The sequence below is a fragment of the Dendrobates tinctorius genome, unplaced genomic scaffold (assembly GCF_039654945.1).
Source record: "Dendrobates tinctorius isolate UK_male_01 unplaced genomic scaffold, ASM3965494v1 ptg000081l, whole genome shotgun sequence".
In the NCBI taxonomy this organism is placed as follows: Eukaryota; Metazoa; Chordata; class Amphibia; order Anura; family Dendrobatidae; genus Dendrobates; species Dendrobates tinctorius.
In genome coordinates, this window is record NW_027361749.1 from 13,205,095 (window position 1) to 13,232,553 (window position 27,459).

General features: G+C 43.3%; 1 protein-coding gene across 1 annotated transcript in view; it reads right to left on the bottom strand.

Annotated features, from left to right (window-relative positions):
* Positions 1-27,459, bottom strand: part of PRKDC (protein kinase, DNA-activated, catalytic subunit) — a 503,687-nt gene that overhangs the window by 55,328 nt on the left and 420,900 nt on the right. Inside the window, exons 77-80 of the mRNA XM_073583775.1 lie at positions 10,729-10,933; positions 8,924-8,991; positions 8,489-8,709; positions 8,289-8,381 (exon numbers count right to left, since the gene is read on the bottom strand). Of these exons, the coding sequence (XP_073439876.1) occupies positions 8,289-8,381; positions 8,489-8,709; positions 8,924-8,991; positions 10,729-10,933 (587 nt within the window). The remainder of the gene's footprint in view (positions 1-8,288; positions 8,382-8,488; positions 8,710-8,923; positions 8,992-10,728; positions 10,934-27,459) is intronic.

The window sequence follows — 27,459 nt, forward strand, 5'->3', positions numbered from 1 at the left end:
TGAACCCCTCTCCATAATCTTTGAAAATTCTTGGAGAACAGGAGAAGTCCCAGAAGACTGGAGAAGAGCAAATGTTGTTCCTATCTTCAAAAAGGGGAAGAAGGTGGACCCAGGCAACTATAGGCCGGTGAGTCTGACTTCTATACCAGGAAAGATCTTTGAACAAATTATTAAACAACATGTATGTCAGTACCTGGATAAGAATGAAGTGATTAAATAGAGTCAGCATGGGTTTGTAACTAATAAGTCATGTCAGACTAACTTAATTTCCTTCTATGACGGAATCGATGATTGGGTGGATCAAGGAAATGCTGTAGATATAGTATATCTTGACTTCAGAAAAGCATTTGACAAAGTATCTCAGACAATCCTTATTGCAAAAATGACTAAGTATGGAATGGACAAGGCAACTGTTAGGTGGATTCATAACTGGCTTAGTGATCGGACCCAAAGAGTTGGTCGTAAATGGCTGCACATCCAGTTGGAAGAATGTCTCAAGTGGGGTACCACAGGGCTCTCTCCTGGGCCCTGTATTGTTCAACATCTTTATCAACGATTTAGATGAAGGAATTGAGGGTAAACTGATTAAATTTGCTGATGACACAAAGCTAGGAGGGATAGCTAATACTAGAGAAGAGAGAGAGGATTCAAAAAGATATAAATAAACTGGAGAAGTGGGCAGCAACTAACAGAATGGTTTTCAACAGGGAAAAATGCAAAGTACTACATCTGGGCAATAAAAATGAAAAAAGCATATACAGAATGGGAGGAATAGGGCTAAGCAACAGCACATGTGAAAAAGACTTGGGTATACTAATAGATCACAGACTGAATATGAGTCAACAGTGTGATGCAGCAGCAAAAAAGGCAAATGCAATTCTAGAATGTATTAACAGGAGCATACAGTCTAGATCACGTGAAGTCATTATTTCCCTCTACTCCTCTTTGGTCAGACCTCATCTGGAATATTGTATCCAGTTTTGGGCACCACATTTTAAAAAAGACATCAACAAACTGGAGCAAGTTCAGAAAAGAGCGACCAGAATGGTGACCGGTCTGCAAACCCTGTCTTATGAGGTAAGGTTGCAGGATTTGGGAATGTTTAGTTTGCAAAAGAGAAGACTGAGAGGAGACTTAATAGCTGTCTACAAATATCTAAAGGGCTGTCACATTGTAGAAGGATCAACTTTATTCTCATTTGCACAAGGAAAGACTAGAAGCAATGGGTTGAAACTGAATGGGAGGAGACACAGATTAGATATTAGAAAAAACTTTTTGACAGTTAGAGTGATCAATGAGTGGAACAAGCTGCCACGAGAAGTGGTGAGTTCTCCTTCAATGGAAGTCTTCAAACAGAGGCTGGACAGACATCTGACTGGGATGATTTAACGAATCCTGCATTGAGCAGGGGGTTGGACCAGATGGCCCAGGAGGTCCCTTCCAACTCTACGATTCTATGATTTCTATTTACTATGGGAAAGAAAGGATAAGACAAAGAGCATTTCGAAAAAATGATGTGTTCATTTGTAAAGTAGCCAGGGTCCAGTCACAAACCAGGAATTAGATTATTAACATGAAAGGGTGGTCAGGAGATCTGGTCTCCAGGCTATGCCTATAAAGAGGGCCCTCCACAAAGAAAGTTGTTCACAGATTGAGGGCAGCCAAGCTGAGGTGATCCATTTTCATATTCGCTCCCTCAGGAAACAGAATAACAGACTTCAAAGTGTAGATATTTATGTAGGTTTCTCTCTTTTTATTTTATAACTGTTTTGCATATTTGCATGTCACTTTTTATTTCCATATTGTTATATCATTTTATTGTGAGCACTGTACCTTTCTATTAAAACTTAAAATTTTAATAAGGTTGAACTTGTATACTCTAAAAGAAACCATAACATAAGGCTGTGTGCCCACGATGCGATTTTTAAGCGTTTTTGCCGCGAAAACGTTTAAAAATCGTATACAGAACTCACCCCATGCATTCCTATGGCATTCCACACATGCTGTGCTAATGCTGCTCTTCTTTCCGCGGCGGAATCGTATCGCGGAAAAATTGCAGCATGCTCATTCTTTTGTGTGGAATCGCAAAGAATTGCCGCGATTCCGCACCCATAGGAATGCATGAGAATCGCTTACTTCCCGCATGTGGCTATGCCCACCATGCGCGAAGTTAAGCGTCTCATGTGCGGTTGGTACCCACGGTGTGGAGGAGAGGAGACTGTCCTCCAGGCCCTGGGTACCATACCCTTGTTAAAAAAAAGAATAAAAAATAAAAAATTGGGGTATATTTACCTTCCGACGTCCCGCGCTGCATTCCCGGCCTCAGCGTTCTCAGTAATGCCTTGCGGCAAGGTCTCGCGTTACTCTAGCGGTCTCACGAGATCGCTATAGCAACGCGAGACCAACGTCATCACAGGTCTCGCAAGGCATTATTGGGAACGCTGAGGCCCGGGAATGCAGCGTGGGACGTCGGAAGGTAAATATACCCCGATTTTTATTTTTTTAGCATTCTTAACATTCTATCTTTTACTATTGATGCCGCATAGGCGGCCTCAATAGTAAAAAGTTGGTCACACTTGTCAAACACTATGTTTGACGAGTGTGACCAACCTGTCAATCACTTTCCAAGCGATGCTTCAAATCGCTTGGAAAGTGCTTGAATATCGCACGCGAAAATCGCAGCAAAATCGCGATCATAAAAAACCGCGCGATTTCTGGGAAGGAATCCGGTTTTCAGTGTCCGGATTTAAACGCTACGTGGGCACATAGCCTTAGAGTGTGTGATCCTGGTGATTGGCAGACAGTAGTAGTAGTAGTATTTCCGGGACTCATCACCCATATGTTTGGTGAGTGGTGGCAGCGTGTGTGAAGCGGGGTGCGTGGTTTGTGATGGGGTGTGATTTATGTTTCCATTGCAGCATAGAACAGAGATTGAATTCTGGATTGTGAGAGGAGGTAAATTAACCCTTGCAGGCACAACCCCAAGTCACGTGCGGAGAAGCGGGTAAGTGATAAAGGGCATTATAAGAGATGACCTACAGAAATATATTACAAAGAATAATATAACTGACAACCAGCAGGGATTCATGAAGGATAAGTCGTGCCTAACCAACATGTTGAATTTCTATGAGGAGGCAAGTGCAAATCTGGAAGCTGGCAACACGGCTGATGTGATTTATCTGAACTTTGCAAAGGCATTTGATACTGTAACAGCCTTATACGGAAACTACACAAGCAGGGCCTGGGGAAAACTATATGCAGATGGGTAAGGAATTTGCAACTAGACAGGAAACAAAGAGTCGTCATAAATGGTACATTCCCTAAATGGGATATAGTCAGCAGTGTGGACGGCAGGGATCTGTGCTAGGAACGATTCTTTATTAGCCTCTTTATTAATGACCATGTAGATGGGATTGAGAGAAAAGTGTCAGTCTTAGCTGATGACATCAAACTATGTAGGATACTAAAAACTGATCTTGACATTGCAATATTGCAAAACGATCTGGATAAGATTTCTGAATGGGCAAACACTTGGCAAATGAGGTTTAACCACTTTACCACCTTGGGTTTTTACGTTTTTTTTAGTTTCTGTTTTATGCTCCCTCAATGTGAGGGCATGTATTTTGTGGGGCGAGTTGTATTTTTGAACACCACCATTGGTTTTGCCATATAGTATACTGGAAACAGGAAAAAAATTCAAAGTGCGGTAAAATTGCAAAAAAAATGCAATTCCACAATTGTTTTTTGTTTTGTTTTTTTACCATCTTCACTAAATGCTAAAATTGACCTGCTGATATGATTATCCAGGCTATTTTGAGTTCATAGATACCAAACATGTCTAGGCTCTTTTTTTATTTAAGTGGTAAAAAAAATAATCCACGTTTCTAAAAAAAAAAAAAAAAAAAAAAGTCGCCATTTTCCGAAACCCATAGCAACTCCATTTTCTGCGATCTGGGGCTAGGTGAGGGCTTATTTTTTGCGTGCCAAGCTGACATTTTTATTGATACCATTTTGGTGTAGATTCAGGCTATGTGCCCACGTTAGCGTTTTAAAACTGACAAAAAACCGGACCTCCTTCTCAGAAAACACGCAGAAAAAACGGGCGTTTTTGCTGCGATTTTTGCGCAAAAAACGCCCGTTTTTTCCGCGTGTCTTCTGGACTATAGGAAATAGCTATAAACGCGGACTTAAGCGGAAATTAATGAACATGCTGCGTTTTTTTTACCGCTAAGCGTTTCCTCAACGGTAAAAACCGCATCCATTGGTACAAAAAGGCCAAAATGCACTAAAATGAATGGGATGCTTATTTTAAGCGTTTTTGATGCGGTTTGACCCCGAAAAACGCATCAAAAACGCTTAAAAAAACGCAACGTGGGCACAAAGCCTTAATATTTTGATCGCCTGTTACTGCATTTTAAGGTCATGCTGCGGCGACCAAAATAACGTAATTCTGGTGTTCTCGCTATGCCGTTTACTGATCGGATTAATTCTTTTCTTATATTGATAGATCGGGCGATTCTGAACACGATGAGTCCAAATATTATTATTATTATTATTTATTGTTATAGCGCCATTTATTCCATGGCGCTTTACATGTGAGGAGGGGTATACATAAAAACAAGTACAATAATCTTAAACAATACAAGTCATAACTGGTACAGGAGGAGAGAGGACCCTGCCCGCGAGGGCTCACAATCTTCAAGGGATGGGTGGTAATACAGTAGGCGAGGGTAGAGCTGGTCGTGCAGCGGTTTGGTCGATCGGTGGTTACTGCAGGTTATAGGCTTGTCGGAAGAGGTGGGTCTTCAGGCTCTTTTTGAAGGTTTCGATGGTAGGTGAGAGTCTGATATGATGTGGTAGAGAGTTCCAGAGTAGGGGTGATGCGCGAGAGAAATCTTGTATGCGATTGTGGGAAGAGGAGATAAGAGGGGAGTAGAGAAGGAGATCTTGTGAGGATCGGAGGTTGCGTGCAGGAAAGTACCGGGAGACGAGGTCACAGATGTATGGAGGAGACAAGTTGTGGATGGCTTTGTATGTCATGGTTAGGGTTTTGTAATGGAGTCTCTGGGCAATTGGGAGCCAGTGAAGGGATTGACAGAGGGGAGAAGCTGGGGAATAGCGGGGGGACAGGTGGATTAGTCGGGCAGCAGAGTTTAGAATAGATTGGAGGGGTGCGAGAGTGTTTGAGGGGAGGCCACAGAGCATGAGGTTGCAGTAGTCAAGGCGAGAGATGATGAGGGCATGGACTAGGGTTTTTGCAGATTCTTGGGTGAGGAATGAACGGATGCGTGAAATATTTTTGAGTTGAAGTCGGCATGAAGTGGAAAGGGTTTGGATATGTGGTTTGAAGGAGAGATCAGCGTCAAGGATTTCTCCGAGGCAGCGAGCTTGTGCGACTGGGGAGAGTGGGCAGTCATTTACTGTAATTGATAGGTTCGTAGGGGGGGTCGCGTGAGATGGGGGAAAGATGATGAATTCTGTTTTGTCCATGTTGAGTTTCAGATATCTAGTGGAGAAGAAGGATGAAATAGTGGACAGACATTGAGGGATTCTGGTTAGTAGGGAGGTGATATCTGGTCCAGAGATGTAGATCTGTGTGTCATCAGCATAAAGATGATACTGAAAGCCATGAGATTCTATGAGCTGTCCCAGGCCAAAGGTGTAAATAGAGAACAGCAGGGGCCCAAGGACTGAACCTTGTGGGACTCCGACAGATAGGGGGCGAGGTGAGGAGGTGGTGTGTGAGTGGGAGACGCTGAATGTCCGGTCTGTTAGGTATGATGAGATCCAGGAGAGGGCCAAGTCTGTGATGCCGAGGGATGAGAGGGTCTGTAATAATAGGGAATGGTCCACTGTGTCAAAGGCAGCCGACAGGTCCAGGAGGAGGAGGACAGAGTAGTGTCGCTTGCTCTTGGCAGTTAAGAGGTCATTGGTGACCTTAGTAAGGGCTGTTTCAGTGGAGTGGTGTGACCGGAAGCCAGATTGTAAGCGGTCGAAGAGGGAGCAAGAAGAGAGATGGGAGGACAGTTCAAGGTAGACGTGTTGTTCCAGTAGCTTGGAGGCGTATGGGAGAAGTGATATAGGGCGATAGCTAGATACAGAGGATGGGTCAAGAGAGGGCTTTTTGAGGATAGGTGTGATGGAGGCATGTTTAAAGCTTGAGGGGAAAACACCAGTTGTTAGTGATAGGTTGAAGAGATGGGTTAGGGTTGGGATGAAGACTGTGGTGAGGTTTGGGATGAAGTGGGATGGGATCGGGTCGAGTGCACAGGTGGTGAGATGTGATCTTGAGAGTAGAGTGGAGAGTCGATCTTCTGTAATGGTGGAGAAGTTGGTTTTGAAGGTGGAGGGCTGGGAAGTCGGGAGGAAGGGCTCTGGGGGTTGTTGACCAAAACTGTCCCTGATGTTATCAATTTTCTGCTTGAAAAATGAGGCAAAGTCTTCAGCTGAGATGAGTGGGGAGGGAGGAGGTGCTGGGGGGCGGAGGAGAGAATTGAAGGTGTTGAATAACTGTTTAGGGTTGCGAGGCAGGGAGGATATGAGAGATGAGAAGTAGGTTTGTTTAGCTGTGGCGAGTGTGGTCTTGAAAGTAGTGAGGGACTGTTTGAATGCGATGAAGTGCTCGTTGGAGTGGGATCTTTTCCATCTGCGCTCAGCAGCCCTGGAAGCTCGCCTCAGCTCTTTGGTCAGGCTGGTGTGCCAGGGCTGTCTGTTGATTTTGCGAGTTTTGGTATGTGTAAGTGGGGCAGCGGATTCCAAAGCTACAGCTATTGTGGTGTTATATAGAGCGGCAGCGTCATCCGCATTGTGTAAGGAACTTATATCTGTAAGAGGGAGGAGGGATTCAGAGAATGAGTGTAGGTCAAGGTGTTTAAGATTCCTGCGAGGGTGTGAAAGTTTGTGGGGTGAGGATTGTAGACATGGAGTGAAGAGGGAAGAGAATGTGAGCAGGTTGTGGTCAGAGAGAGGAAGAGGTGAGTTAGAGAGGTTAGATAGGGAGCAGAGGCGGGTGAAGATGAGGTCCAGTGTGTGGCCATCTTTGTGGGTGGCTGTAGAAGACCATTGAGTGAGGCCGAAGGAGGAAGTGAGAGATAGAAGTTTAGTGGCAGCTGAGAGGGAAGTGTCAATGGGGATGTTGAAGTCACCCATGATGATGGTAGGGATGTCAAATATGTGTATTTTTAAATTTATTTTTATTGTTTTCAATTCTGAACGGGCAATCGCAGCGTTTCTCAGTGTTTCAGGCAATCAGATTGCGTGAAACACTGAGGTCCAGCCTAGGATTGGTGCTGTAAGAGCACTGATCATAGGCTGGTGCTTGGCAATGACAGGATCACCAGGGCCAGCTTTGATTGGTGCGATCAACGATGGCATTGATTTTGTGTGATATATCGCTCTGATTTAAGGGAATAAGAATTCAAAGTTTGAAAATTGTAAAACTTTCGCCAAATTTCTATTTTTTTTACACAAATAAATGAAAGTCACATAGAAGAAATGTTACCACTAACATGAAGCACAATATGTCATAGAAAAATAATCTCAGAATCAGCGAGATCTGTTGAAGCGTTCCAGAGTTATTAACTCAAAGTGACACTGGTCAGAATTGTAAAATTTGGCCTGGTCATTAAGGTGAAAACAGCTTTGGGCGGTAAAGGGGTTTATACAGATTCTGTTTTCTATTTACTCCTATAATGAACGCTAGATTTTGGAATATAGTTTTACACCTACTCATCCATTTATAATGTTGAGGTTAGGGATTTTTTTGCTTTTTGTTTTTTTGATATGTACACCCCTCCTCACATGTAAAGCGCCATGGAATAATTGACGCTATAATAATAATAAATAATAATAATCTAAAAGCTTTAGTTATATGGGCTACTTTTATTTGTGATTAATCTAGGGTTAGCCACATTATGGATCGCTGGAAAACTAACTTGGATGTACAACTCAATGATGAAGCTCAACAAGAAAAAGAATCCTGACTTGACAGTAACCAGTCATATTCAGGAAAAGAACTGCCAACTGCTATCCCAGTGGTATAGGTCCAGGTTTTCTACAGTCTTATGACCCCTCTATCTAGACATCGGCTGCTAGCACTGCCTCACTGAGATCAGGAGAATGTTACATGTTCTTTGGTGCTATCCTCCGATATAAGCATTATAGGGTTAGCTATGATAGTAAAAATATTAAACTTTCATTACACGGTAATTTGGGCTCATGAAATGAAGGCATGAAATGTATACAATAGTTTGTTAGTATAGTGCGCCAATCATTATTATCTGTAATACCCGTAGAAGTCTGTTCTCTCATCGTTCGTCAGAGTGCTTATAATAAAATCCTTTAATGTGTTTGTGTTCTCCAGCCATTCAATTATGCCTATTCTGAAAAAGAAAAGAGACATGATAATGTCAGAAGTATAACTATAGCGTTTTCACATAAAAGCCAGGAAATCGTTACGTACAAGGTAACAATGTAGAGAAGTTCGTACCGTGTGGTCATAGGAATAACTTGATAAGTCTTCAACTGCATATATCTCTGCTTGCACGCAGCATCCTGGGAAAGGATAATATTCATGATGTCAAAAAGCTGCTCAATCCGCTGGTCCTGGCGTAAATCTTCACCACCTTTGACAAGAAATGGGTAATCTCTCTCGTCATTTCCACGGATAATAATCTTCCTGGGTTTTCTTATGGATGACATAACTTTTACCTTTGATAAATAATATAATAATATCACCAGTGGGACTGCAAGAAAACCCAATATTTATCCCAATTCACAAATTACAGAGAATAGATAGCATTTAATCTAACTTCAGTTCTGCTACATTTGTGCACAAAAAAGTGTTTTATCTATATTTAGCTTGAAGCAAAATAATAAAATAGTTCAAAATAATTAATTTCTACTCCATGTGGTGACTACATACCCGCTCATCAAATCCACAGATCTTTATGTGATACTCTGGCAATGGCTTGCTTTTACCATCATACTGACCTGGAACAAAATTTGGATACAGTGATATTTTCTGTAAATATTATCACAATTCTATATAATTAGATATATCTAATATATAAAGCTCAATGTGTGTGTGTGTATGTATGTGTGTATGTCCGGGATTGGCATCTGCACCGTCGCAGCTACAGCCACAAAATTTTGCACAGTCACACGTCTGGACCTAGAGAGCGTCATAGGCTATGTTGTGAGGTGAAATTTTAACCCCGCGCATTCCAATTCACCAAACAATTTGGCCTATTATTCTTATCATTTCTATGGTGTTATCGTCCTTCTGTAAAGCTGGAAATAACACAATTGATTACCGTGCCAACACAGACCACCCTCTGACACAGACTGCAGGGGGAGCCCAGTATCACACAGGATAGGATTAGATACATGGCTCAGCAGTCAGTATCACACAGGATAGGATTAGATACACAGCTCAGCAGTCAGTATCACACAGGAGAGGATTAGATACACAGCTCAGCAGTCAGTATCACACAGGATAGGATTAGATACACAGCTCAGCAGTCAGTATCACACAGGATAGGATTAGATACACAACTCAGCAGTCAGTATCACACAGGATAGGAATAGATACACAGCTCAGCAGACAGTATCACACAGGATAGGATTAGATACACAGCTCAGTAGACAGTATCACACAGAATAGTATTAGATACACGGCTCAGCAGACAGTATCACACAGAATAGGATTAGATACACGGGTCTGCAGTCAGTATCACACAGGATAGGATTAGATACACGGGTCAGCAGTCAGTATCACACAGGATAGGGTTGGATACACGGCTCAGCAGACGGTATCACACAGGATAGGATTAGATACACGGCTCAGCAGTCAGTATCACACAGGAAAGGATTAGATACATGGCTCAGCAGTCAGTATCACACAGGATAGGATTAGATACACAGCTCAGCAGTCAGTATCACACAGAAGAGGAATAGATACATGGCTCAGTAGACAGTATCACACAGGATAGGATTAGATACACAGCTCAGCACACAGTATCACACAGAATAGTATTAGATACACGGCTCAGCAGACAGTATCACACAGAATTGGATTAGATACACGGCTCTGCAGACAGTATCGGATTAGATACACGGCTCAGCAGTCAGTATCACACAGGATAGGATTAGATACACGGCTGAGCAGTCAGTAACACACGATAGGATTAGATACACAGCTCAGGAGAAAGTATCACACAGGAGAGGATTAGGTACACAGCTCAGCAGACATTATCACACAGGATAGGGTTAGATACACAGCTCAGAAACAGGATGTGCCAAAGTAGAGGACATTTTCATTCCAAGAATTCCACTCATTCGATCTGATTTGTTATTTTATTTTAAACGCCTCCAGTTTCCAGTTCAACTGCTATTTGCAATGTCCATTAACAATGCTCAGGGACAGTCCTTGAAAGTAGTAGGGATCGATTTGCAATCTCCATTCTTTTCTCATGGACAATTTTACGTGGTCTGTTCACGAGTTGGAACTGCCAAAAATCTGTTCATCTTTGCACCGAAAGGAAAAACCAAAAATCTTGAATGAGTTGAAAATAAAATACTATCAATACTTGGGTAATAGTTTAGTTAATTTATGTTGCAAATCTGTAGTGTTGAATATATGATGTGAAATGTTTTTATGTGCAATATAATCATTATAATTTGTTATAACTAACCACAGCTTGTTATATATTAATCTCAAATACTGACCAGGAATTTCAAGATCATCCCTAGAAAATTCTGGCTTGAAAGCACTCATCCATGGAGAATATTCCTTTAAATTTCCTGGCTCTTTCTCTTCTTTTATTTTTTGCAACAGTGGTGCTAAGCTTTTTATGAAATCATTAACTTTCATTTCACGAAGGAATATTGAGCCATCTTTTCCACAAACTCTGTCAAACTCCTTTGAATATTTCTGAAATACAGTGTATAACAATAATGACCACCTCAAAAGCCAAAGAAACATGGCAACAGGGCGCTTGGAATCTAATTAGAAATGTTTGATAGATTATGTAATTATTGTACAGAGAACACATAAATCAGGGGTAAAAACACATGACCTACAAGGCAGATTCTTATCGCATCCAGGGACGGATTATAATGCGGGCAGTCTGCACTAGCGCCCGGGAATTCCGGGGAAGCCCATGGCCATATTGACCTTATTATTGTATTTTTCAACCCCCATTGGCTGTGCACATCGTTGGTCAGAAAGAATTCCTGCAGCTCCGTTGTCAGCAGCAGCCAGTCACTAAGTGGCCGCAGGAAGCCATTCTCGGCTTCCTACCCAGTGCTTCCTTCACAATTTAATCAGCGCAATGACATCTTCGTGCCGGTTGCATCATTCATCTGATACGGGACAAGAAGAGACCATTGCTATGAAAGGAAGCACTGCTGCGGGGATTGTCTGGAGAAGTGTTTCTTTTTCTTTTTTTAAATCAAACTTTAATTGAACGCCAAATAACAGTTTACAGCAGAATAATGTTGTAATACAGTACATATACAGGAATAGTGCCTATATAATCCAATTATTCAATGACATTCAAATTCAGAAGCTGACATAGGCATTACTCTTAGACAATTAGTCAAATACATTATCCTATTACCAGGGCTGTGGAGTGGGTGCTCATTTTGGTGGAGTCGGAATAAAATGGACCGACTACGACTCCTAAAATATATAATAAATTGAGTACAGTAATTCAATGCAGAATAGGCTGAATATTTTTTCATAGGAATTTGGGAAAGTTATGAAATGTCCTATAAATGGCTGTTCTATTCCTGATCTAAGGCTACATTCACACAGAGCGTTTTTGCTGCGTTTTTTTCAGGATATGTTTTTCAGCTACAAAAGCAGATCAGCTTTTAAAAAACCGCATCACCTGAAAGGTTTTTGAGCTCATAGATAATGTTTTCAATAGCAAAAGCAGATTAGAAATCTGCTCTATCTTTCTATCTATCCATTTATCCATATCTTATCTGTACCAAAAAGAATGAAAGCCGGGTAGCACACAGACTAACACTCCTTTTTTTTTTTTTTTTTTTTTTTTTAGCACCAGTCATAGCTGCCCAAAAGGACGCACAGGACAGGCATTACTCGTCTTCAGTAACACATCAACATCAATTGATAGTTGGAATAAATAAACTGCATTCATCACATCTTCTTAAGGTGCAAGCTTTACTTTCAAGTGTAGGGGTGTGCAGTATGAGGTTCTGCAGCAGCTGAGGTTTGCAGTATGAGGTTCTGCGGAACAGTATGAAGTTCTGCCCCCCTCCCCTAGTTTTGATCCTGCTTACGCCCATGGTGTGAATGTAGCCTGAGGATCTAGGCTTTGTCTTAGCTGACATAAGTCAGTGCTGCACTCCAGCACCAGTGAAGCTCCTCCTCTACAGACAAGGGTACAAAGTAAACACACTCAGAACGAAGGAAGGCCTACACTCATCTCAGAAGAATTACTAGAGTGAACAGGATAACAAGATTAAGATTCTTAAAGCATATTTAAACTTTCAATAAACTGTGCATAAATTCATGGTCCAGTATACTGTATGTTCTCTCTGTGTGCTTGACACTTGTTTTTTCTTTGAGCTTATATACTTTTGGGAAGCTAGCTTTTATACAATATTCAGGGAAAATACAGCAACAGGATTGATGAGGACTTATATGAGGACTTGTATAGGTATAGAAGCCAAAACAGCAAGTTATTAGCTCTGTTATCAGTTTCTTTGTTTCTGGAGTATGATGCACAACAAACTTGCTCCTTCCCTCCTCCCCTCTTCATAGACTGTGAAGCATTTAGTGAGCTGTACCCTAAAGGCCACTTTACATTTAGCGATGCACCAGCGATCCCAACAACGATACGATCCGGTCAGGATCGCTGGTGCATCGCTAAATGGTTGCTAGTGAGCTGCCAAACAGGCAGATCTCACAGCGATATAGCGACGCAGCAGAGGTCGTTACTTACCTTTCAGACGCGTCGATCCTGACGTCCTCCCGCCCGTGTCCACGCATCGCTCGTCGGCGCCGGCAGGAAGCCCAGCAGGAAGCGGCCGACGAGAAATGGACGTGGACGATCTCGTGCGATCAGCGACAGACAGCGGGGGAGCCGGTCGGAGGTAAGTATCACACATAGCGATATCGCTGCTGTGTCACAAAATCGATGACGCTTGTGTAAAGGCCCCTTAAGAAAAGCCTTGGAAATTCAAAGTAAAGCTATCTAATAACATTTTACAAACTTTAGATTTGTCATCTGTACTATTGATTTATGCAAAGTTTGTTTTATTTCTATCTAAAATTATACAGTGGGGAAAGTATGTATTTGATACACTGTCGATTCCCACCTACAAAGAATGGAGAGGTCTGACATTTTTAATCATAGGTACACTTCAACTGAGAGAAAAAGAATCTACATGAAATGTCTGACCTCTGTAATTACAAACAAAGGTTTCTGTATCAAATATTAAGTTCTGTTTTTCTATTGTATCAAACACGTATTTCATGCAATAAAATGCATATTATTTAAATCATACAATGTGATTTTCTGGATTTTTTTAGTCTGTCTCTCACAGGTGAAGTGTACAATTGCAGACCGCTCCATTCTTTGTAGGTGGGAAAACTTGCAAAATTGTCAGTGTATCGAATTCTTATTTTCCCCACTGTACATGGTTCCCTGTTCTTGCTGAAATTAAAATAAACATTATTTTATAGGACAAAATTATTTTGAGTGAATTTATATGATTACAAAATGTCTAAGAAGCTCCCCATGAAGTCAGCTGTATTTGAGCATTTCACAGTGACTCAAGATGAAAAATATTGTGTGTGTCAATGTATGACAAGTGACCCAGAGGAAAACAAATGCTGTGATGCCAAAATCAGCGCATACTCAGGCAGTGATAAAAATGCTCCTACAAGAGCTTCCAATCTAAAAAGACATTTACAACGCTTCCACCCAGAAGTTTTCAAAGCTGTGACTGAGAAAGATAACAGCAGCACCAAGAAACCCACGCCCAGCACTTCCTGTCAGGAAAGGAGGAGGAAAGAGCATCTCAAATATCAATAAGATATTTTGTAAGTGACGAAGTTACTGTAACAATGACAGCAGATGTTTAAAAGACTGCTCATACAGCTTGTTGTGAAGGAAGGTGTACCATTATCATTATTTGCACGACTAGCTTTTACAGCTCTTAATGGAGAAATGGCCCACAAACTTGGTGTTTCTGTGGAAAGAGAAAGTATAAGAGAATTAGTGATTGAAGAAGCCCTTAAACAAAAGGAAGATCTTAAAAAGACTCTCAAAAGACGCTTTATGTTACTTAAAATGGATGCCTGCACACGTCACAAAGTGAACTATTTTGCCATCAATGTTCGATATGTTTGTGACAACAAAGAAATTATTACCAAGTCACTGGCAGTAAAAGATACTAAAGCTCATCACAGCAGCCAGTTTCTGCAGGCCTTAGTGGAAAAAGTTCTGCAAGATTACGAACTCAAAAAAACAGGTTCTTGCTAGTGTAACGGACAATGCTTCAAACACGATAAGTATAATTAAACTGATGAATGAGAGTAATGAACAACAGCTAGAAGAAAATTTAGGATTCAGTATGTTTGAGATGGAAGGCCACAGTGCTGTTCATGTAACTGAGGAACAAACAGATATTACAACAGAAGAACAGCAAAATTATACTGTAGAAGTAGATGATCTTGTTGAAGCTGCTTCAAAACACTTTCATATTCATCACATGTGCTGTGTTGTGCACACACTGCAGCTGGCAATAAGAGATAGTCTGCAAGAGGGACATGCTGGAAATCTGATTGGGAAAGAGAGGAAATTGGTTATTGCCGCCAGAACCTCTAAAATTGATTCCATCTTGAAGAGACGTGATGGGAAAGGGGCAATTGTCGATCAAACTACTCGGTGGGGCAGCACGTTTTTAATGATTGAGCGATTGCTTGAACTAAAACCGTTTCTTAAAGATATGGCGAACCCTCAGGTAACCCTAAATGAAGGTCAATGGACACAGGTGGCTTATTGAAGGAATTGCTTAATCACCCATTTACCCTGACTAAAAAATTACAAGCGGAGGATATAACTCCTGGCATTATCATAAGGGAGTGACATCACGACCAGATGTTACTAATGGAGAGGCGTCAATAAGACGCCCCATTACTAACCCTATAGTCACATTGTATAAAAACACAGACACCCAGAATAAAGTCCTTTAATTGAAAAAATGATACAGACTCCTCTAATAATCTTAATTAAACCATATTTACAACCTCGCCTAATTCCACCGAAGCCCTCGTTCTCCTGTAATAAAGCAAAAATAATGAAACAACAATATACCATACCTGTCTGTCGTTCTGTCCCATGCCGTAATCCATGTCTGGGGGGGAGAAATAGTGTTCAACCAGGACGGTCGCATCTTGGCTGAGAACAACTGGTGACTGAACGGCTGAATCCAAAGCTATTTGATTAACCCTAGTCCCTATCCTTGTCCTGCGGAACCAGTAGACCCACCCCACCCAGATATTCCAATAGCTCCTCTTGTGAATAATTGACTCTACATGAATACAGCCTGTAGTTAAAACTATGTAATACTTCTAACATTTCCTCCGTTTGGGTTTTAACATTGTCCTCGTTGTCCTTTCAGCTATATTAGTCCATGAGCCAAGAGCCAATTTTGACGATATCGGTACCACCCGGAGTGACTAATTCTCTTTGGTGTTTTTAGGTAGATGCATGTCTGTAGTTTATGTTTTGATATGATAGCCCTTGCACATCAGTAGCTTAACCCCTTCAGGCCTATTTGTACCCAAATGCCTAGGCCATTTTTTGTAAATCTGACCTGTCACTTCATGCGGTAATAACTTTGGGACGCTATCACCTACCACGCCATTCTGAGATTGTTTTCTCGTGACATATTGTACTTCATGGTAGTGCTAATTGTGAGTCAATAGATTTTACCTTTCTGCATAAAAAATTACAAAATACACGAAAATTTGGGAAAAATTCGCTATTTTTGAACTTTGAAATTTTCTACTTTTTACAAAAATGCTGATACCCCCCATAACAGTTATTAGTTTACATTCTCCACATGTCTACTTCACATTGGCATCATTTTGGAAATGAAATTTTATATTTTTCGGATGTGATAAGGCTCATAGTTTTATACGCAATTTTTAAAGTTTACGACTAAATTTCCAAAACCCATTTTTCCAAGGACCAAGTCAGTTCGGACGTCACTTTATGGGTCTTGTATAACAGAACCCACCCATACATTACCCCATTTTGCAAACTACACCCCTCAAGGTGTCCAAAACGGATTTCCAAAACTTTGTTAACCCCTTAGGTGTTGCACAGGAATTCAAGCAAAATGACAGTGAAATATCAAAATTTAAATTTTTTGGCAGATATTCCATTGTAATCCAATTTTACCTGCAACCCAGCAAGGGTTAACAGCAAACCCAAACCCAAAATTGGTTACCCCAATTCCGCAGTTTATAGAAACACCCCACATGTACACGTAAACTAAATTATGGGCGTGCAAGAGGGCTCAGCACAGAAGGAGAGCTAGGCGGTTTTTGGGATAATAGATTACACTGGAAGAAATCCAGTGGGCCATGTCGTATTGGAGAGACCCTGAGGTACCCCCAGAGTGGAAACCCCCAAAAGGTTACCGCATTTTGGAAACTACACCCCCTAAGGAATGTTTTAGGGGGTATAGTAACCACTTTGACCCAACAAGCGCTCCATTGGAGTTTCATGCACTTGGTTGAGGAAATTGAAAAGTACGTTTTTTTTAACGGAAAAAGTCGCTTTAGTCCCACATTTTTCATTTTGAAAAGGGGGACCAGGAAAAAGTACACCCCACTTTTTATTCCCCATTGTCTCCCGAACACGGCAATACCACAAGTGTTGTCTAAAACCACAGTATTGGCGCATATGGGAGGGGGAGGATGTGTAGTGTAGTGTTTTTGTTATTTTTAACTTTCTTTTACACTTTTTGCCTGCCTGCCCAGACTTGCTAGGACTTGTGGTACCACAAGTTCCAGCGAGTGCAGGCAGGTTCGGCCAGCCTGCACAGTGCAGCGATCGTCCCTGTATGAGACCCTGTGCTGACAGGATCTCATACAGGCAGAGGCGACACTGTGTCGAACCTGCTACATCGCTGCTATGGCTAGAACGATGTTCTAGCCAATCGCAGCACAGGGGGAGGAGATCAGACACTGACATTCTCCCCCTGGCCTGTGGAGTGACTGGTAAATGCACCAATCGCTCCACAGGCACGAACCCCTGCAGCGAATCATGCCATGTTTTACAAGGCATGCTGCGATTCGCTGGGCTATATAGCCCAGCGAATCACAGTGATTCTAGCTGCAGGGGGTCGGCGCGATGGCCACACATGGCGAGGGGACAAGCCCTGCTGCCGGTAAGTGCGGCCATCTACCCCCGATCCCCGCGCGATTAGCGGCGGGGACGCTAAAGGGGTTGTGCCGTACTAGTACTGCTCTTGTCCTTTCGTCCAGGACGAGAGAGCAGTACTCGTACGGCGCTCGGTGCCAAGGGTTTTAATGTTTTTCTTTGTGTTTGCAGGTGTTTACTGACATATCTAATGGCATGATGGAAGTACCAGCGAGGAAGAAATCACGGATCGACTGTATCATACACTGCTCTAATGATGACAGTGATGATCTGGCGTCCCTACAGGATTTGGACTCCTGGAAAACATTGCTTAGGGCTGCAGAGATCAGACAGCATGAATCAATCCTGGAAGCAGCTAAGGGCCTTGAAGAACGAGAAATACCACACATACAATATCACCGTAAATGTCGTAGTCTCTTTACAATGAAGAAGTCACTGGATTCTATCCTTGCCAAGGGTGTCAATGTCGAAACAGCAAGCGAAATCCCCAGGAGGAGGCTACCGAGGGGTACCCCCAGTGATAGCAGGGTGTATGCCAAAGTATGTATGTTCTGCGAGAAGTCAAGCAAGTATCTCAAAGGAGAAAAAACAAGGGAGCCAATCGTCCAGTGTGTTGAGCTACGAGCAGATGAGACGATCCGCAGAGCAGCGATAAGGAAAGGCACACAGAGAATCCTTGGTTTACTTAGCAGAGACCTTGTTGCTTCAGAGGGGCACTACCACAAGTCGTGCTACAAACTATTCACAAAAGATGATTCCCAAGTGGCCTGTAGGTCTGGTGCAGCAGAAAATCAGGAAGAAAGCAAGGAAGTATGCTACGGAGAGGCAGGGAGAGAAGCCCTTGAGGAACTCTTCTTGTATATAAGTACTGAATTGTTCCCAAACCCAGAAGTACTGCCTATTATAAACCTCATATCTAGGCTTCAGAGATGCATGATGTCCCGTGGCATCATCAAACTGAAACCATCGACAAAGAAACATGTTCACCGAAAACTTGAAACAGAGTTTGGTGAATCACTCCGCTTTCTCTCCAATGAGAAAGGTAAGCTTCTAGTCTATCCATATAGCCTATCAATGGACGACCTTGCCCGGCAAGCACACAGCATGACAAAAGATCTGCAAGAAGCAAGAGCCGCTAACTCTGGAGATGTCGTAACCAAAGCAGCAATGCAGCTGAGGAATGAGATCAAGAAGCAAGATGTGAGTCAGCCTTGGCCTCCCGATACAGATCAGAATGTCGTTCCTGCATTAGTCACTCAATTCCTGCAAACCCTGCTTACAGGAGATTGTGAGTGCCAAACTCCCTCTGAAAGAGCTCAACGTCTTGCCACATCCTTCGGCAGTGACTTGGTTTTTGCTGTTACCAATGGAAAGACAAAGCCACCCAAGCACGTACTGCTGACCTTTGCAATTAAGTCTTTGACCGGCAATACAGAACTGGTTCGAACTCTGAATCGTCTTGGCCACTGTGTGTCATATTCAACGGCTGAGGAGATCGATACAGTCCTTTGCATCCAGAAGTTGGAATGTTCAACGGATGACATCCCAATGCCAGCAAATATCTACCCTGGTGTGTTCACAACCTTGGCCTGGGATAACATTGACAGACTTGAGGAGACACTAAGTGGAGCAGGTACATCTCAGAGTCAATGGCATCGCTGTTCAGTCCAATGTTGCATGCTCTGTGACAAAAGTCCTGCCAGATGTAACCAAGTCGAAGAAAAGAAGCATAATTCCGACAGAATTAATGCTACCAATATACAATGTTGGGCGGCGGGGAGGGCCACCCAGGATTGAGACTGCGAATGTTAACACTACTGAGGAGGTCCAGGATTCAAAAACCAAGAACCATATCTGGCTTCTGGCTAGAATGTCAGACCATGAGGATCAGACCATTAGCAGTTGGACTGGGTTCAACATCCAAATCCGCAGCGACATTGTAGTGGCCCAGGACACTGTAAGCTACCTGCCCACTATCAATGCTCCTGCAACAGCCATGTCCACTGTGAATGAAGTCTGGAGCAAACACATGCCATCATGCAGACCCTGAAGCTTAACAGAATTGTGTGCGTGTTTGATCAAGCACTCTATGCCAAAGCTGCCGAGGTTATCTGGAAACAGGAGAAGTTCAAGAACATTATAATTAGAATGGGTGTCTTCCACACAATCTGTAATCTCCTCTCCATCATAGGTAAGAGATTTCAGGATGCAGGCCTTAGAGATCTGTGTGTTGAATCCGGTGTCATCGCTGAAGGATCAGTGCCTGGAGTGATGGACGGCCGGAGGTACAACAGAGCAGTGAGACTACACAAGCTGGTCTATGAAGCACTTATGAGGCTTGCATGGAAAAACTTCCTTCCATGGCTAGAAGAAATCCATGCAAGGTAACTTCACCATCTGGATGAAACACTGAAGAACATCACAAACTTTCTCATCAGTGTGTCGCAGGGATCCTTCGAAAAGTTCTTGGATAATGAATCTTGCACACTTACCCTGAAGCTCTTTCAAGTTTATCTTGAGACCTTCAGAAATGAACAACTCTCAGCATTCTGGATGTCATACTTGGACATGGTCGAGACCATGCTGGCCCTGGTTCAAGCTTCAAGAGAAGGCAACTGGATGCTTCACCTAGGAGCAATCCGACAGATGATACCGTGGTGTTTTGCCTATGACAAGGTCAACTATGCCCGATACCTAACCTATTACTATGCTACGATGTCTCGGCTGCCCATAGACCACCCAGAGGTCCATGAATACTTCATGAAAGGTGGCTTTTCGGTCCAGATAGGTAGCAAGAATCCTTTTGGACGGATTCCTGTGGACCAGACCATCGAAGAAACAATCAACAAAGACACCCAGACACCAGGGGGCACAAAAGGCTTCAGCCTCAAAGTTGGAGCTGTCGCCAGATTCTACCTGACATCGGAGTACCGCAGCATGTACTTGAGGCAGCTGAGGGCCCTAGTAGGCCAACAATATACTGACTTCAGTCATTCAGACCTACAGGTGTCCAGGATTAGAAGAGACGAAGCCGATGTCCGATCTTTTGTTGAACTGCTGGAGACTGGTTGGTTGAACCCCTTCAACAAAGAGCATAATGGTGAACTTATTAGTTTATCAACAGCGACTGCAGCACCACCAGATGTAGCCAAAGACCTTCTAGGGGCATACAGTATAGGAGAGGATGCATATCACACATTCAAGGATGAGCGTTTGGGTACCGATACACCAACTACACTGTTTCATGACAAGATGATGAAGAACAATCTTAAAACGTTCTCCAACATCAGAATGAAGACACACAGACAAGGCCTTGGCAAGGAGGTAATTTTGAAGGCTGACAGTAACCTATTTGGCCAGATGATACTTGTAGCTGAGAACAGAAAGCTACAAATGAGTGATGTCTTGACTCATCCCCTGGGGCCATTGCCATGGGCACTTGCCAACGGTGATGGGTCTATCCGCAAGACCAACAAGGCTGCCCTAGTAAGGGAGTTGGAGAGGAATGCTCCTCCTGCAGAGGTGATCCCTGAGCCCTCTGCAACCATCATTGATGGGATGAGCCTCGTTCAGAAACTGAAGGGAAACGATGCAACATTTGCCCAGCTAGCAGGCACAGCAATGAGTCGCGCTATCCATGAGGGTGTTAAGAGCAAGCGCATTGATATTTTCTTTGACGTCTACAAGGAGACATCCATCAAAGATACAGAAAGAGTCAACAGATATGAAGGCACAGGGATCCATTTCAAGAACATTCAACATGGGCACAACATCCAGCAGTGGAGAAAGCTACTAAGTAATTCCTCCAACAAGGTAAGTCTCAAAGTTTCTGGTAGAAGAATGGAAGGCGAAACACCACAGGGAGAAGCTTGAGGAGAAAGAGATGTATGTCACATGTGAGCAGCTCTGCTTTAAGATCACCAAAGAACAGTGGGAAGAGGCTGCTGACCTTAAGTCAAGTCAAGAAGAAGCAGACACACGCCTCCTTCTCCATGCTCTTCATGCAGCAGAATCTGGTTACAAGTCTGTCATCATCACTTCAGAGGATACTGATGTCATGGTCCTGTGTCTGGACATGTGCCACAAAATCCCATCCCACCCGTTCCAGAAATGCGGTACACAGAACCGGACAAGATTCCTGGATATCACCACTCTGAGAAGAACATTGGGAGGCAGCGTGTGTGATTCATTGATTGGTATGCATGCATTTACAGGCTGTGACACAGTCAGTGCTTTCGCTGGCCGTGGGAAGATGACGACACTCAAGCAGTTGTAGATGAACAAGACATACCAGGATGCCTTTCAGGAAGTTGGTCGTTCATGGGAAGTGTCTCCCGAACTCTTTGAGAAGTTACAGGAAATCACCTGCCACATGTACCTGCCAACTACCCAAACAACTGAGGTAAACAGGCTCCGGTATCAGCTGTTCTGTGCCAGATGTGGAGTGGTAGCGTCAAGTCAACTCCCTCCTTGCCAAGACTGCCTTTTCATGCATGCACTGCGTGCAAACTACCAGGCTGCGATCAGGAGGAGAAGTCTGCAGAGCCAGCCATTTGTTGCAAACCCAACAGACTGCGGTTGGATGATAGATAATGACGGAAAGCTTGTTGTCAAGTGGATGCGAGGGGCACCAGAAGCTATTATCCAGCTACTGTCCTGCAAGTGTGTGCGGTCATGCGAACTTCCTCAGTGTACTTGCCTCAGCAATGGCCTGAAGTGCACGGACATGTGCAGGTTACAGACATGCCAGAACAAGGGTATTGAAGACGAGCCAGTAGAACAACAGTCAGATTCAGAGTCTGATGTTGAAGATATTATGGAGTAACGTTATATAATTATACATACACACACAATATACATTATATATATATATATATATATATATATATATATATATATATACACACACACACACACCTACACACACACACACACATTACTATGGACAAGCCCATGACATGTTCAGTGTGTATTTACATAACTTGGATTAAATTTTGTTAGAAATACTACATGCATTGTATTTACATTTTGGCATTTCCCCTAAATTGACCTTTAATCATTATTTTTTTGAAATATAGGTAGGATCTATTCAAAAGGTGAAAAATACCATTAACCCCTTCGCGCCGGCCGCCGTAGCGGTACGGCGAATCGTACCCGGATCATATGCCGGGCGATCGCCGCGGGTCGGGAGCCGGTTCCCGGTGCAAAGTGGTTACTGTACCTCCTAAAACATTCCTTAGGGGGTGTAGTTTCAAAAATGGGGTCACTTTTTTGGGGTTTCCACTGTGCGGGACCTCAGTGTGTCTCCAAATGTGACATGGCCCCATAGATTTCTTACAGTGAATTTTGCCGCAGCTTCGCTTACGAAGCCTGCCGTGCGCCAATACTGTGGTTTTAGACAACACTTGTGGTATTGCCGTGTTCGGGAGACAATGGGGAATAAAAAGTGGGGCGTACTTTTTCCTGGTCCCCCTTTTCAAAATGAAAAATGTGGGCCTAAAGCAACATTTTTCGGTAAAAAACGTACTTTTCAATTTCCTCAACCAAGTGCATGAAACTCCAATGGAGCGCTTGTTGGGTCAAAGTGGTTACTATACCCCCTAAAACATTCCTTAGGGGTGTAGTTTCCAAAATGCGGTAACCTTTTGGGGGTTTCCACTCTGGGGGTACCTCAGGGTCTCTCAATACGACATGGCCCACTGGATTTCTTCCAGTGTAATCTATTATCCCAAAAACCGCCTAGCTCTCCATCTGTGCTGAGCCCTCTTGCGCGCCCATAATTTAGTTTACGTGTACATGTGGGGTGTTTCTATAAACTACGGAATTGGGGTAACCAATTTTGGGTTTGCTGTTAACCCTTGCTGGGTTGCAGGTAAAATTGGATTACAATGGAATATCTGCCAAAAAATTGAAATTTTGATATTTCACTGTCATTTTGCTTGAATTCCTGTGCAACACCTAAGGGGTTAACAAAGTTTTGAAAATCCGTTTTGAACACCTTGAGGGGTGTAGTTTGCAAAATGGGGTAATGTATGGGTGGGTTCTGTTATACAAGACCCATAAAGTGACGTCCGAACTGACTTGGTCCTTGGAAAAATGGGTTTTGGAAATTTAGTCGTAAACTTTAAAAATTGCGTATAAAACTATGAGCCTTATCACATCCGAAAAATATAAAATTTCATTTCCAAAATGATGCCAATGTGAAGTAGACATGTGGAGAATGTAAACTAATAACTGTTATGGGGGGTATCAGCATTTTTGTAAAAAGTAGAGAATTTCAAAGTTCAAAAATAGCGAATTTTTCCCAAATTTTCGTGTATTTTGTAATTTTTTATGCAGAAAGGTAAAATCTATTGACTCACAATTAGCACTACCATGAAGTACAATATGTCACGAGAAAACAATCTCAGAATGGCGTGGGTAGGTGATAGCGTCCCAAAGTTATTACCGCATGAAGTGACAAGGTCAGATTTACAAAAAATGGCCTAGGCATTTGGGTACAAATAGGCCTGAAGGGGTTAAGCTACTGATGTGCAAGGGCTATCATATCAAAACATAAACTACAGACATGCATCTACCTAAAAACACCAAAGAGAATTAGTCACTCCGGGTAGTAGCGATATCTGGCCCGGCTCATGGACGATATATGTAATAGTTTTCTCTTTGCACTTTAGCTAAATTGTCTAGCAGAGAGCCAGAGTGATTTAGTGTGCCAATGTGATCATTATCTCAGGATTTTACAGCAGAATACTAGGAGCTCTTCACACACATTTGCTCAGTACCAGAGTATGGCCATGTCCCCTTATTTTTCTTTTTGCTTAAACACAGTGGGAAAGAGCTGAATGAAGGTGGGAGAAAGGACATACAGGCTATGTGCACACGTATGCAGAAGATTTCTGCATAAAAACAGGACTCCTTCCCAGAAAACGCACGTTTTTTTCCTGCGCGATTTTTGCGCGTTTTTGCCGCGTGTCCCCGACACATAGAAAATAGCTAGAAATGCCGAATTTACCGCATAATCAATGAGCATGCTGCGTTTTTTTCACGGTAAAAAAAACGCATCAATATGCACAAAAAGTGCAATATGCATTAAAATGTATGGGAAGTTTCTTTTAAGCGTTTTTTGAGCGGATTTTTTGGCAAATCCGCAGGAAAAACGTGAAAAAAACGTTGTGTGTGAACACAGCCTAATTGTAGTTTATCGGGGAAGTGGTGGGAGAGAAAGGACCTGGATTTGTTAAGAATTTGTCAGGTGAGGGGAGAAAACACATGTAATTGTAATGAATTGTGGGATGAGAAAAAGCACAGGGACTTGTAATGAATTCGGTGGAAAGGCACAGTGGCTAACTTACATTTTTATGGGAAAAGTAGATAATTATAGTTAATCAGCGTCACATTGCTGGTTTATCAATTTATACTTTTAAATAGTGGGTTACACAGTGGCTAATTATATATTAACTAGCTATGAACCCGTTCTATGCCCGGGTGGCGAGCATTTTTATTGGTATATGGTCTTCCATCCTGGTATGGGCTTCCCCCCTCCTATCCTGGTGTGCATGGCACCCCTCATCCCTATCCTGGTATGCATGGTACCTTCACCCCTCCCAATCCGGGTCAGCATGGCACCCTATTCCTCATCCTGGTATGCATGGTCCCCTCACCCCCCAATCCTGGTATGCATGGTACCCCCTTATCCCTATCCTGGTATGCATGGCCCCCTCACCCCCCAATCCTGGTATGCATGGCCCCCTCACCCCCCAATCCTGGTATGCATGGCCCCCTCACCCCCCAATCCTGGTATGTATGGTCCCCTCACTCAAGTATCCTGGTATGCATGGTCCTCTCATGCCCGTATCCTGGTATGCATGGTCGTCTCACCTCCCCTATCCTGGTATGCATGGTCCTCTCACCCCCCCATCCTGGTATGCATGGTCCTTTCACCCCCCCAATCTTGGTATGCATGGTCCTCTCATCCCCCCTATCCTGTTATGCATGGTCCCCTCACCCCCCAATCCTGGTATGCATGCTACCCCTCACACCCCAATCCTGGTATGTATGGTCCCCTCACCCCCCAATCCTGGAATGCATGGTCCCCTCACCCCCCAAACCTGGTATACATGGTCCCCTCACCCCCCTTTTCGTGGTATGCATGATCCCCTCACCCCCCTTTCGTTGGTATGCATGGTCCCTTCTCCCCCCCCCTTTCGTGGTAAGCATGGTCCCCTCACCCCCCTTCCGTGGTATGCATGGTCCCCTTTCCTGGCATGTATGGTCCCTCTCACCCCTATTAAACTACAAACATACAAAAAAAAAACATTAAGGCTAAGTGCACACGTTTCAGAAAATTTCTGCTCAAAAACCTGAATCCCTTCCCAGAAACCGCACCTATTTTTCCACGGCAGTTTTTGCCTGTTTTTTGCGCGGTTTTGATGCGTTTTTTTCCGCAGCTGTTTCAAACCGCATTGAAGAAGCCAAAACCGCGGAAAAATCCGCAAAATTAATGAGCATGCTGCGGTTTTTACCGCGATGCGGTTTTTGTCGCGGAAAAAAACGCATCAATGTGCACAAAAAGTGCAAAATGCATAGAAATGACCGGGAAGCTTATTTTTAGCGGTTTTATAGTGAAAACCGCGGTAAAACCCGCTAAAAAAACGCTGTGTGTGAACACAGCCTTAAACTCACCCTTCTTTCCTGTGCTCCAGCGCTGTCACGTTCTGCTGGAGGCCGGGGGAGGAGTCTGGCGCCGGAGTACGCGCATGTCCATAGCGCTGTCCGGCGCCATATTGGTGAAGACACACTGCAAATGTGTCTTCAGTAAAATGGCGACGGATCGTGCTATGCGCATGCGCGATTCCGGCTGCACTCCTGTCCCGGTCTCCGGCTGAAGAGAAGCACCGCGGCAACGCTCCACCAGGTCAGGTAAGTATGGCGCCCGAGATTGCGGTATGAACGCATACCGCCATCTCCGGGCGCCATACACACTCCTCACCACTGGATGCCTCATTCTGTCTATAAAGGCTTCAGACAGAGTGACGCTTAGCCCGTTATATTATAGATGGCGTGGTACATATCTACATTTAAGGGCACAGTGTGAGGGACTGTGTCTCTGTGTCAGCCAAAGTCGTTGTGTAGCCCCACAATGTGGCACTGCACCTTAAATGTGAGTTTTTGAAATGGCATTGGAACCTATTTTAGTTTGAGACCTCAGATATAAATACCACAAAAAATAATGAAGAACAACATGTAAACCAAAACTAATTAAGACTTTGATTTTTGTTAACGCGCTGCCATGGGGTCAAGTATTATGTAGATAAACCAAAACTACTACTTAAAGAGATGGTCCGCTACAATGTATATTGTGCACATTTATTTACACCTTTCAAATAAGTATTTTTGTAAATCCCTTATGTTGACATATCTGCTTCTGAGCGATGCTATCGCTGCTCCCTCAGTCCTGATCATGTGTCCCTGACTGCATCCACAGTCGATATGTGGTGATGTCACGTCAACATCCGGACTCTGGAAGTTGTCCTTGCAACACTGAGGCGTGATTCAGTCGCACGCATTCCCCTCATTAACTGGACTGTGGGCAGTGTTTCACCGCACGTCACAGAGGGGCTCTGCCAGTGAAAGCAGAGGATAGAGGGAAAGTGCATCTACAGCACGTGCTGGATACTGGGCTGTGACATGTGGTGAAACACCACCCACAGCCCAGTCAATCAGGGGAGTGCGTGAGACTGGGTTACGCCTCGGTGATGCAAGGTCAACTTCCAGAGTCCGGATGTTGATGTGACATCACTGGATGTCAGAGACGGCTGCAGCAGATTGTCACATGATCGGCACTGAGCAAGCAGCCATAGCGCCGCTCAGAGGCAAATATGTCAACATAAGGCATTTGCAAAAAGATTGATTTGAAAGGTTTAAACGGATGTGTACAATATACATTGTAGTGGAAAACCTCATTAATGAAAAGTTGTACATTTGTCTATTATACTGTGGAGACAGCGATGCAGCGTCAGCAGATGTT